Source organism: Primulina tabacum, chromosome 6 (genome assembly GCF_025594145.1).
Source record: "Primulina tabacum isolate GXHZ01 chromosome 6, ASM2559414v2, whole genome shotgun sequence".
In the NCBI taxonomy this organism is placed as follows: domain Eukaryota; kingdom Viridiplantae; phylum Streptophyta; class Magnoliopsida; order Lamiales; family Gesneriaceae; genus Primulina; species Primulina tabacum.
The window spans coordinates 3,266,245-3,279,372 of record NC_134555.1 but is presented as its reverse complement, the minus strand read 5'-3'; the positions used below and the strand labels follow the sequence as shown (position 1 = coordinate 3,279,372).

General features: G+C 33.7%; 1 protein-coding gene and 1 pseudogene across 4 annotated transcripts; both read right to left on the bottom strand.

Moving 5' to 3' along the window:
* Positions 1 to 705: 705 nt before the first annotated feature.
* Positions 706 to 11,824, bottom strand: LOC142548373 (uncharacterized; annotated as a pseudogene).
* Positions 2,584 to 7,529, bottom strand: LOC142548758 (uncharacterized). Of its 4 annotated transcripts, none has more exons than XR_012820995.1 (10): positions 7,302 to 7,529; positions 7,017 to 7,224; positions 6,798 to 6,896; positions 6,639 to 6,711; positions 5,725 to 5,852; positions 5,346 to 5,638; positions 5,040 to 5,265; positions 4,838 to 4,962; positions 3,977 to 4,083; positions 2,584 to 2,645 (listed from the first exon to the last, which is right to left on the bottom strand). XR_012820995.1 is itself a non-coding variant. In XM_075657269.1 (10 exons), exons 2-10 carry the CDS (start codon positions 7,188 to 7,190, stop codon positions 3,626 to 3,628), a joined length of 1,254 nt encoding a protein of 417 aa, XP_075513384.1. In that variant the 5' UTR covers positions 7,191 to 7,224; positions 7,302 to 7,529; the 3' UTR covers positions 3,611 to 3,625. The 4 variants fall into 4 exon arrangements, 1 of the variants encoding a protein (XP_075513384.1); XR_012820996.1 differs by having other exon boundaries at positions 2,590 to 2,645; positions 3,977 to 4,094; positions 5,035 to 5,265; XM_075657269.1 differs by lacking the exon at positions 2,584 to 2,645 and adding an exon at positions 3,611 to 3,643 and having other exon boundaries at positions 3,977 to 4,094.
* Positions 11,825 to 13,128: the final 1,304 nt, after the last annotated feature.

The following is a 13,128-nucleotide window of genomic DNA, read 5'->3' as shown; positions in this document are numbered from 1 at the left end:
AAATAAAATTCTCTTAATTTACTAAATTATCATAATAATGTTAAAATAAAATCATTAAACTTGTTATTAAGGTAAATATCACTTTTGCTTTTGCTAATTTTTAACACATTGCGGATTTTATTTAATAACTATGTTTTTTAGAATACATATTATAGATAATTAATTTTATATTAGAATCAATCATTTATAAATTAATATTGGTGATTAATAATTTAAGAGAAATAAAATTTTAACATAATACCACTCAAATAAATATATATAGTAAAAAATATATATAAATAAAATAATATGTAATATTCAGTTAAAAATTTTTATATGTAAAATTGTAATATATAAAAAATGATAATAAACTATCAATATAATTCATATTTATTATAAGGATTATATTGATTAAATTTTTTTAAAAGATAATATCATAAATTTAGTTTAAAATTTAGAAAAAAAAGAATGTGTATTAATGTCTAAATATATCTAAGATGAACAATGAATCACAAAAATTGACTGAAAAATGTAAATAAATAATTTTTTTACATAAAATTTAGAAAATAAAAAAGAATGTGAATTAATATCCAAATCTATCTAAGATGGACAATAATCACAAAAAAACCCTTAAAAAAACATATTAATTTAATTTGCTAACTTAAATGAACAAGGAAATGTAAAAAAATAATTTTTTTGGCATAAAATTTAAAAAATAAAGAGGAATGTGTATTAATATATAAATTTATTTAAGATGGACAATGAATTACAAAAAAACCTTTAAGATAACCTAATAATTTAATTGACCAACTTAAATGAACAAGGACATATAAGGAAATTCACAATTGAAGTGGTATATTTATATGTATGTTAGATAGGTTACTCAATTCACGGAAAAATGGAACACCCAAATTGACTTTTTATGCTGTCATATGTTCCACCACTTGCGTTTCTCCATCGTCTTAGCAAGCTCGTTTGCCATGGATGCAAAGTTTTCAGTACCACTTTGTAGCTCGGCTGTCCGTTTGCTAAGTTTCTGAAACAAATCAAACACCACTTAAACACAGGATAACTGAGAGATGATGCACGACAGTAACTTCTCTTTGCATTGTAAACTGTGGTGAAATTTAAGGGAGTCAGCAAAATAGTAAAGGTGATACCAAAGCAATCTAAACACTAAATATCTCGCCTAATAACAGGGATCGTCTCATTTCAGCAAGTGATGGTAGAGTTGACAATACAAATAACGAAAGAACAGTGCCGACTTATTTTTTGCGATCGGCATAATGTCATTATCCACTATTTCAGTATCCCAAAAGAAGAAATATAAATTGGTAAACTTAAGGGCTTTGAGAAAGAAACTTTAAAAAACCTATCTAGTAGAAGCTTAGCTGGGCTAAATTTATTGTGCAAATTGGGAAAGAATCTAATATCGTGCCTAATATATATAACATTGGGAAGATGAAGAAACCTCTTCTGCCACCCTCCCCTAGACAGGGATTGCTTAAAAGAGGAAAACAATCTACAGTTACCACAGGTCAGTACTCCGAGACCATTGCTAGTTCACAAAAGAACTAAAGCTTCTAACGAGGGACATTTTAATACAGTTATCTCATATCTTGCAAAAATCACGATATGCCCATAATCACTAAATACATAAGAACTGGTCTTACATCAAGTTTCTCCCCCCGTTCTAGAAGTTTATCCTTTGCTTGAGAAGCCGAAGCTGCAGCATCCTGGAACCACTTGCATGGTGAGACAATGCAATCCCCAATTTAAGCATTAAAAAAACAAGCTATTTATGATAAATCTTACTCCTGTGTTCCTATATTTCGCAATAATTTCCTCGCGTGTTCGAGCCTTTGGATAATTGTCAGAAGAACCACCTTCAAACAATCTTTCCCTTTCTCTACCTTTCTCTGGAAAAAAGGAAGTAAACATTTAGGTCCAACTGATGCTTAAAACCATCATTATCAGTAGAAATAAATTTGTCACTTCTACCTTTCATGTCATTACTAATATTTTTTGAAGTTGATACTACGACTGGCTCGTCTATGTTTATATCATCTGCAAACATAATTCGACGAGGATTAAGGCATTTATTTCATTGTTTATTTTGTTGTTTGCATACTAAGTAGATGGCCACTCTATGGTGGGAATGTTGACTCATACTCACCTATGCCAAGTTCCAAATCTTCTTTATCAAAAGAACCAAAGGGGTCAGAGAAAGGAAACCTTGAAAACATTCCATCCAAACGCGCAATCATGATCTCACGAGATTCCATGTAATTCATATTCTGCTCTCCTTCACGCCCTTTTAAACCCTTGATCATATTGCTAATAAATCCGGGCATTGCGCTCTGTTTATTTAAACAAGCAAATTCATCAGAGAGGGACCAAAAATAAACAGAAAAGCTAAACAGAAATAGATGATGTAATTTGTGACCTGTGCCTTCTTTTGGTTTTGAGTGAAATTAACATCAGCATCTGCAGCGGCAGCAAGGGCTTAATCATGTAGACAAGGTAGATTGTCGAGGCTAGAACAAAAACAGCCACATGTCAGGGCCTTTGGGGGGAGAGAGAGAGAGAGAGAGAGAGAGAGAGAGAGACCTAAATTCATTTTCGAAGGCCAAAAGAGAGATAAAGGCAAATTCACACCCATTGACCTAAAAAGTGTAACATCATCAGTTGCAAGTAATAGGGTTTAACACAATCAATATAGTTTGAGATCAAACTGTCTGATTGTGTATTCAGAGAAGATTGAATGACTGCAAACAATAAGTTGTCAGTGGTTACCATGGATAAAAATTTGGGTCATAAGATATAATGAGTAAAGACCTCAAGATTCTATATAATAACATGCAAAGCAGAAAACAAAGAATTAAGATATAGAAGATAATATCTCCTTCAAACAGGTACATGAATTTCTTAAATCATGCCAGGGCAGTGGGTCCACTCTTCATCACACTACAAGTTCAAACTTTAACATCAGCTGCAATTTAAGAGTGCATCAGACAGAATCATATCAAAATTCAACACATCTCTAACTAAAACCCAGGTGGCTGACAACTTATGGCATAATTTCTACTCTACTTGCCCAAGGAGGGCCCTGCATTTATAGTCCAAAAAACGAACAATTCTAAAGACGGCTGTGTGATAGAATTCATATCCACTTTTTTTTAAAAGCATACATTTCCTCCATTTATTCTAATTACCATCTGTCTATAAATTTGTAAACTTGTCTTTTTCTTTTTTCATGGGTAATGTAGTCCCGTACACAAATAAAAAACTAATGCTCAAAACAGTAACTTAAACCAGCACATTCCAGATTATTCTCCCAACTATTTTCATACATTCCACATAGGTTACACCACACACCATATATATATATCATAAACATATAGAACTGTTTGGTTCGACAATATATAGAACATGCATGTGGTCCTTATGGCACCTCTAACTGGACTGACCAAAACATGGTCAGAACCAGATAAAATTTGTAAACAATGGCTACCAAGTCAACTAGCAAATCACATTATGAGAACACGATCATATTTTCAACTTGAGCATACCATTTTCCTTTCACGGTTCAATTTTGTGTTACCTTTTATTTTAACATGTTGGAGTCCCGAAGTCACAATCAGGCTCATATTGGTTCAGAGACCTAAAACAATAAGATATTGGACTGATAGTCATTTCCTTTAGATGTCATGGACAAATGAAGCTCTGATACTATCGACGAGAATTCTCTCCAGAAATAATCTTTATTCAATAGAAACTTAATAAAATATTGTCATTCTTTATGAGTTCTTGCTAATACTACACATTCTGAATTAGCCAAGGAGCTGACTGGACCGGTCATCCCTGTAAGGATCCTTTTTCTTGGACATCTTTATATGACGCAAGTCAGACTTCGAGCTTAAAGTTCCATAGTATACAGAAAAGAGCACAGATAAATATGATGCGGTGCACATTGTTTTTGTGTTAAGTGACCAACCAAGGTAATCTGCCCTTCGTCAGAAGCACACATTGTCTTCTCCATATTATTTTTGAAGCTCCACCTCAGAATCGACATCAATGAGGTATCTCCCACCAGTTCAAGATCTGGAAAGGACCTAAAAGAAAAAGACATTGAGCAATACATTGACAATTTCCTTTGCCAGTACCTGTTCTCCACTAATTTATATTATAGTCAAGTGTATATTCATCCAACACAACACAAACAGATAGATATATATATATATATATATATATATATATAATTTTGTGATGATGTCAACCCACCAGTGTCCACCTTTGTGACCTTCACCTTTAGAATATACAATTTTGATATGTTTCATCACATCCAATAGATGAGTGTCACTCAGTGGTAGATACATAGGTAGGCATATACACACACACACACATATATATCAGTTACTGCATAAATTTTTATCCAGTTTTTCATTTTTTACACCAAAAAAGAGTGGGGTAAGTAATTTCTAATTTAAGGGGATGTGGTGTTCGTAATTCTTCAAAAGCTAAATAAAAGATAAAGTAATTATTGCTATTGTTTTCTCGTCAGGATCACAAAGTGTCGAAGCCGCATCGCACCTAAATCAATCCATGATCAAGCTGGGTTGAAGTCATTGAGGGAGAAGCTTTTCTAGCTCCCTACCTCTCAATTCACAATATTTTGACTTCGAGATTTTGCTTGAGGGGAACTTAAGATATGCTTAAAGAGAATGTGGTAATTATTTAAAATGTTAACTAAATTACAGTTGTTTACATAAAATTACAACGCAGGGCAATTGCCCATATGTAGTTTAAATCTCATCAGTATCTGAAACACAAGCAAAAGGATGAATCAGGAAATCACCGTATTTCAATTTCTCCAGTTTGATAAAATAAGATCAATCCATACTCTTCTGCATTTTTCTTGAAGATTGTAGTCCAGGAACATGGTTTCTCAAGATTCAGTAATTGTACAAAGTTACTACCGCCCTGAAGTCAAGGAATCCTCATAAGAAAGGGAAGAAATTACACACATTAAACTGAATAGGGACAATACTTGACAACACCTGAAAGAAAGACTTTAAGGAGTATGTGTACACAGCATCACTGCAACACAATAAAATCTGGGATTCCAATGTCTTATCCCCTAAACCTGGGGGTTGCATGTGGCCTTCAACGCTGGACAAACCACTCAGATTTTCGTGACTGGATTGCAGTGGTTGATTTTCAGCATCAACATGCTGAGAAGACATCACAAAAAGTTTTTTCGACCTTTCAGAGAGAGTATGCGTTCTTTCTGTGTGCAAAGGCCCCACAAGATGTAACATCTGCAAATAATATAAGTCGAAAACTAAAAAGAAAACGGGATGGACTTGCCTGTTAAATACATGCTTATTGCTGTGGAATTTTCCTTTGGAAATATTGGCTCAGAATTCACCATATTGCCTCTGCCACAATCTATTAAGACTGTGTGTGCATCACTAGTTAATACAAAAGCAAGCTCTGTGGTAGACTCACTAACAATTTCATTTTCAGAGTTATTCACATTGTTTTCATGAGTGTCAGAAAAAGTGCCCACAGTCACTGAAATGATTGGTGACTTCGAGCTAGACAAACATTCTGTTATAGATAACACTGACAATAAACTAGTATCAATTATAGCAACCTGCAATGAAGTAATTGTGACGTCACATAAGAGTTGTCAAACTGCATATAACTAAAAGAAGAACAAGTCCTGATAAACAAATTCACCTGCCCACATTCATATCCAACAAGGAGTTTGACTCCAGAATTTACAAACTGTAAGGCACGTACAGGAGAATTCAGTATGGAAAATATAGCCGAACATTGATTGCTCTCTGAATGTGGCAAATGTTTATCTGAAAATAAACTATATAATAGTCACGCGTTCAAAAGAAAGAAGTGATCACAAGTGAATGTTTTCTATATCATGTTCTAATAACGTGTGTGAATGGGTGGGTATTCATAAGCTTAAAGTTTCATCTCAATTGCATAATAGAACTGACATGTTAATCTAATACAACAGCACAATAATCAATACTTCAATGGACCAACCCCGAGAACAGAATAATTACTGAAGCTGTTGCTCTAGTCCAAAGGTCCTTGCACAGTTGCACTCACAAAGAATGTTTGGTTCACTAAAGTAACCCACTCTTGTCGTCGCCAGTCATAAAAGAATGTAAACATGGTGAAACACCAACCTTAAAAAATTAGATCCACCTCATGTGCTGATGTAGGCACTAAATGAAAATTATTGTGGACAATACACTACAAAGAAAAAACAGTTCTCAGGCTAATTACTTCGAGTAGACTGTCAGTTTCTTTCAGTTGGCCATGTTTAACTTCCTAGTTCCTTGTATAATTCATCGCACAGTACCTTCTTAATCATATTGGTTTCCTGGGAACAGATTTGTCATATCCTATTTCATCATTATTGCTTAAAAGTAAATTCAAAAGCATGCTTGAATAAATCAAGATAGATCATATTTTACAATCCATGTAAGCTAGGGGCATAAGGTAATTTGACAACAATAAGTATCCAAGCAATGCTGACACATTAGCCTGTACAAGTTCTGAGAAGTCTAGAAACACAAATAATCAATAAATGAAAATACGGCAGAAAATTAGTGTTTGGAAAAAAATACCATGACGACTGGTTTCATTTATCAGGGTCAAGATTGTTTGGTTGGAATCGCCTTGAAGTATATAAATGAAAACCTAACAAAAAAAGGAAAATGTATGAATCACTATTTCATCTAATTCAGTTAAGCCCGAGAGACATAGAAAATGACAGTAGTTCGTACCACTCCGCTGTTATTGCCAACAGCTAAGGTCAAGGTGATAGAAGAGAAGTCCATGGCTGATACTGCTGAACTTGCACCAGAAACTTGAATTCCTTCTATCTGCCAGCAAATGGTGAGGTTGTTGTTAACAAGAATAATACTGTAAACTCCCTATCAAGATATCAATACAAAATGATGATAGATGTTGAACCAATACCGCTAAGTAAGCATTGCGCTAACCTTCAATTGTAAAATAGAAACAAGTGACAAAATCGGAGAAGAGGCATCCCATATTCGGACAGATCCATCTTGATATCCTCCCACATACATCCTCTGAAGTTTATTTGCAGCCGTAGAGAGTTGACAAGGAACGCCACCAGTCAGAGGCCACTGCGAACCCCTCCCGGTCAACATATCATCAGCTTGTCGCTTGGCAGGTGAAAACTGTCTAATGGAACAATAAATGGTCATTTAAATGAACTTAAGAAATAAAGTGCAAGTATATCATGTGATGGTTTTCAGTACCTCTGAAAGTTCACTGAAAAAACTCCTATTTGAATCCATCATATAAAGCTTTCCCACGGTCATATGCGGCTCCACGGTAGGTATTATTGAATGATACTGAAATGCATGGACTGAATGATTGTGTCCTGTTCCAGGCTTGAAGATAGACAAAGAAGTAAAATCATAGAAATGCAGTTGTCCTGGATTTGGTCAATATAAATAATGAAGTGGAGCAATGTTTGTCAGATTCATGAGCCTTTGGCGTTATGATTACATCAGCAAATGATCCATGGAGCGTAAGGTCAACACGCTCCACACACTTCAGTTGTACTAACCCAGCAGACCATTCAAGATTGAGGATCTGCATTAACAAGAAATTTTCACAAAAAGGACATTATATGACTGTAAAGCTTCGACATACAACAAGTAAACACCAAGATTATAATAATAAATTTGACTCGTGAAAAAAAAAAGATTGTGGTATTAAGATGAAGTCAAAACCATTTGGAAATCTAGCTTTGAGAAACATTAGCAAAAATTTCGATCAGAACCAGTCAGAGCACAATGTGTCGTTATTTTCTTGAACCCTCTTCTATCACGTGAGAAAAATAATTTTTTTCAAAGCAGATAATTGAAAATCTAAAACATGGTAAATACAACTATCCACTTTGCTCTTGTTTGGTGCATGTTAAATGCTGGAAAGTACACACATGGAAGAAGCTTATCATCGGAAATAAAGATGACAGGCTGATTTAAAAAATTAGATGTATACAAAAATGAAACATGCTAGAACACTCTTGTTGGAATTAATAACAGGCTCATTATTGATATACAATCTCCCATGGACATCAAGCGAATCCAAAAGTATAAGTGCACAATATCTCTAATGCATTGATACTTGTAACAGCTGCAAGTGAGAAAAAATAGGTCGAACTGTGCAACTTCAAGACTCATTCGAAATAACGTGCCCACCTCACTGGAAGAAGAAAACAAAATGCAGCTATGGCATGGAAAACTTAGATTAGATGATCAAATACCAAGTAACCTTTTACTTTGAATGAAAAGAATAAGCGTTGAAAGAGCAAAAGACAAATATTGGTAGCGATGAAGAACATACATTTAAGACTTCTTCAGATCCAATGTCTTCACCACCATATGCAAAAAGTTGGCCTCCACAACCATTTTGTGCTTTGTTCGAAGACCAATGCAAGACAATAACGGGAAGTCTTCTACCTCCCGATGATAATTGTATCTTAACAACGTCGTTGAACATGTTTTGGCCTCTCTGACTTTTAACATTGTCAGGTACTGACAGGTTCCAAAGCAAGATATCCCCATCCACATAACCAACAGCTAATGCTGACCCATCCGGAGACACCCAACAGATAGAACTTATGTCCCTTTTCTTCATGGTTGTTTTCTAGTGAATCACTTTGGCACGTATGTTTCTCATTATTAGAAAAATTAAAAACTGATCCCTTTTTTAGCTGGAGATCCTTGTGGTATCTAACACGTACAGCTCTATCTTCCGTAATATCCCACAGAATAATCAACCCATACTCGTATGCAATCAAAACCCTGCAAACAAATTGAACTGCTCATTTTTAGATCTTGATATTAAAATCAAAACGCCCAGTAAATTTTCAATCTCCACGTGTCTCTAAATGAACAAGGCAGGTTGATTTTTTTTTATATATTTTTTTACACTTTCGCATAATTCCTTGAACAATACCATGACTATCTACGTAATTCCATTGATTTCCTTCATTCTTTCTCCAAGAGTTCAATATACAGATGACAGCAGAAAACTCAATCAAAGTTACAATAATTAGATAAGACTCAAATGTTATAAATACACTCTAGCATTTAATAAATTATGAACACTGAAGAAGCAAACACAAAGCAAGCTAGAGAACTGTGCTCAAACAGCTAGGACTCTGAATTTACAAATTCTTCCAATTACCTGTTCCCATATGAACAAGGTTGGGAGAGCACACCAACAATGGACTGATTATCAGGCAATGAGATTCCAGATCCTTCTACAGAAATTTGACATATAAATTAAAGATCAGGATTCGTTGTTACAGTGAACCAGCTAACCCCTTAGGTATATGGACCAAAACACGTTCACATCCAAAGATGCAAGTCCATTCAAGCTACTCAAAAACATGGACTACTTTCAACATATTTTCAATTACCAACTACAAGATTTGGAGGGATGTGATACGGCAATTGAATAATTTTCCCTTCTTCAGCATCATACTTCAACACAGATAAGAATCCATATTCATCTCCTAGATAACTGAATGTCCCAAAAAAGAAAAGAAAATTAAGCATGAACAATAAAATGATTCAAAGGGGGGCTAAGATTCCTCATTTTCTTACATGAAATGGGAGGAGGGAATAACAGAAAACGCTGTTATATTGGATTCCCACCGAATATTGGAAGATATACACCTCTTTCTTAGATCCCAAACCTGTCAAAGTTGCATAAACATCCCTGTTAAGGGAAAAAATCCATTGTCTGAAGAGAGAAAAGACAGGGGGTTGATGTGAACAATGATTTCTATGGGAAACATGCAATGATGATTAAGCAGAAGGTGGAAAATTTTCCAACTGGAGATATTTTATATAGCTTTTGAAGAAAAGAAATAAATGCAAAGATTACCAGGAGTCAAGAATTGCACATTTCACCATATATTGTCATGGATAACCTGTATAAAACCATACCTGAATTTCATTTTCATTGGAAACACTCACTAAAAAACCTTGGTTTTGCATAAACTGAAAAGGAGAAAAAAAGGAGAGAGACAGAGAGTAGTCAGAAAGGTGACCAATTAAATTGGATATATGTTCAAATATCCAAGCATATGAATTCTTTAGGATATCTTCATAAATCTAAATAAAAACATTTATTATATTTGCTAGCATCAGAATAAAGTAAGCATCTAAACAAAGGGTTTACGAACTTTGATCGCCTCCTATGGTGAACATATGGGACCAAAAAATACAATCCTAGCAATCAACTGGTACACAATAAATGATTACACACAAAGACATACAGAGAGAGACTAGAACAATATGAACTCCACCAACCAACAGACCTCTAAGTTTTTAAAGGGCAAGGCTTTTGGAGATATGAGCAGGCCTTCAATGCTGTCACCACCAATCACTTTAATTCTGCCATCCCTGTTAGTCAAGCAATTGGAGAGAAAAGATTCATTAGGAGGAACAAAAAGAATAAACACATGGTGAAGACCATAATTTGGACTTGACGTTCATGACCGCTCTGCTATGTAGATCTCTCTCCATCATCTATGTGGAAATGTATGAGGCCGTGGGCCCAGCAAGAGAAAAAAACTGAAAGTCCTCCTCTGATTTAACCACTACGTACTTGGTTCAAATTTCATGTTTTTGCTTTAAATAAACACTTAGAATGCCACAATTAAAACTTAAAATGTTATATATTTATTGAACGACCCAGCAGCTACTTCTAGCCAAATGATGGCAAGTCCGTGCTCATTAAAAAATGTAGAGCCCTCACTATGAAGCATTCTTAATTATTCACGGAGCTGACCGAGGTGATGACACATAAGAATTTAAGATTAAATAAAAATGGAATCAGAGTTGGCCCTAGACAAAAAAGGCATGGGTCTGTCAGTATGGTAATAATAAATAAAAGTTGGGTTTGTAATGGTACATGGATAATCACTCAATAAATAAAATGACGGAAAGAAACCTGAGATTTCTCAATTCACCAAGTAAGTTTTATATATTACTTAAATTGCAAGAAATTTGTTACTTGATCACAAGGCAAGGGCTAGCATACAATGCGAGAACATTAATATGATTAGTTTATGGAATTGTGCCTATGAAATACAAGGAAATTAGTCTATATAAAACAGAACTTCATTGAAATTGAATGAAGCAACTTAAACTCACAATGTCGCTATTGCCAAGAGGCGCTGGATGGGATCAAAGGCAAGAATTGATGCAGTAGATGGGATCCCATAATGAACAAAAAGACGGGGTACCACGGCCGAGAATTCCATACTTTCAAGTGGAGAATTCAGCTGAAGAAAAAGTTGAAAATTTCGTGCTACGTTGTACATATAAATTAGCCAGAATCAATATAGAACCAACAAAAAAGGTCGTGGTTGAATTCATGAAAGCTACTTTCAGCAAACTGCACCTGCCAGGTGCATATGTTTGAACAAATTCAATGAATAAATTAATAAGACCAGTCATCTAGCATTTTGTTGGTAATGACAGTACTTCCAAATCCCTAATTGATAGGGTTTTTATTTAAAGAGTACTAGTAGCTCAATTGGGTAAAAAAAAGAAGTAAAATACTCGTGATCAAGCAAAGTTGCCCAAAATTAGCACGCTCCGATTCAAATGTCCATCAGGATCAAACAAATTCACATGATTTCTTTTGATACCTCAAATTATTCTGAATTTCTTACAAACATCGCAGATTAAGTCAATGAAACCATTACAATTCTCAGGCAGCGAGTAAAGAAAATGTAGAAAACAATCAATTTTATCACCTCATGAGAGCGCGGCGATGGTAGAAGTTGATTCGTTTTTGGAATAATTTCGCGAACATAACAATAGAATTAGCCAAAATGGGAAGAAAAAGTAAAAATAATCTACAGTAATTTGAATTTACACGATTTGAAATTAAAATTACTGCAGTTAATTCCTTAAATATCTGACATTTTTTTTAAATAAAGTTTACGTTGACCAAGATGAACGTTCGCCAATGGAAGGCTTGCTTTGGGAAAATAAATATTTATAATTTAAATTCAATAAACTATTAAAAATGTATAAGACTTATAAACATCATAAAAAGTGGTGTGTAGTATATATATATATATATATCAACATGAAAGTATATATAATAACATATTTAAGACATTTGTAATTATTAAAATAAATTGTAAATTTTGAAGCCAGGAAAATAAGAAATAAATTGGTAAACATATGATGGAAGTAATGAAAATAAGATTGAAATGCATTATAAAATAATTATATTTGAGAGCATGGGCGCTCGATTGCTCGGGAGAAAATATCTCGGGCATCTCCATGCCTGGCTGTTGAAGAAGGTACTCTGCATATTCACTTTGATTTCGACTATTCATTTAGTGTTCCGGGTTCAATTACTGGGCAACTATGGAACTATAACATCCAAAAACATGTGTTTTCTTTCTCAAGCGGTATACTTTAAAATTAGATTTGTGATAAATTTGTTATTTTTAAGTTCGAGACTCGTAGTTGCACAAAAACAAAATATCTAGCAAGAACGATAGCTTTTCAATTTTAAAATTTTTGTATGTGACTCACTCATTTACTCTAAAGTTCAGATTATTAGTTCGAACAGTACTTTGAAAATAAAAGCTTTGAATTTTTCAGAAATTAAAAAAATATAACCAGTAACATATTTCTTAAAAACGATAGTCAAATATCATATGTATATATATGATATTTTTCATGTTAATTTTTTAAATTATTGTTTTTTTATAATAAATTTTTATATTCTTAATGATATAATCATTTAAAAATTCAAAATTTCCGATAAAGATTGAAAAAAATATTTTATCAATTTTACAATATTTGTAAGGTGAATATGATAGTGATGAGGAAATACATGAATTTATTTTATAATATTTTTTACTAAATGAAAATAAAGTAGTTTTATAATTTCGTGAGGATATCGTTGGTATTTTAAAAAATTCACAATTATCAAAGTTGATTGCTCTAGATATCTCATTAAATGGAAATACACTCCTTTTATAATTATATATTGTAACTTTGATATTTTAAAAAATTCATCACAACACCAAAT

What these genes read in the sequence shown, in the direction of transcription:
- LOC142548758 (XM_075657269.1), bottom strand. Translation starts at nt 7,190, where the DNA reads ATGTTGACCGGGAGGGGTTCGCAGTGGCCTCTGACTGGTGGCGTTCCT. An exon ending in TTGGATATGAATGTGGGCAG is followed by an intron (nt 5,639 to 5,724) that starts GTGAATTTGTTT and finishes ACTTCATTGCAG; the next exon opens with GTTGCTATAATTGATACTAG. An exon ending in CCTTAAAGTCTTTCTTTCAG is followed by an intron (nt 4,963 to 5,039) that starts GTGTTGTCAAGT and finishes CCTTGACTTCAG; the next exon opens with GGCGGTAGTAACTTTGTACA.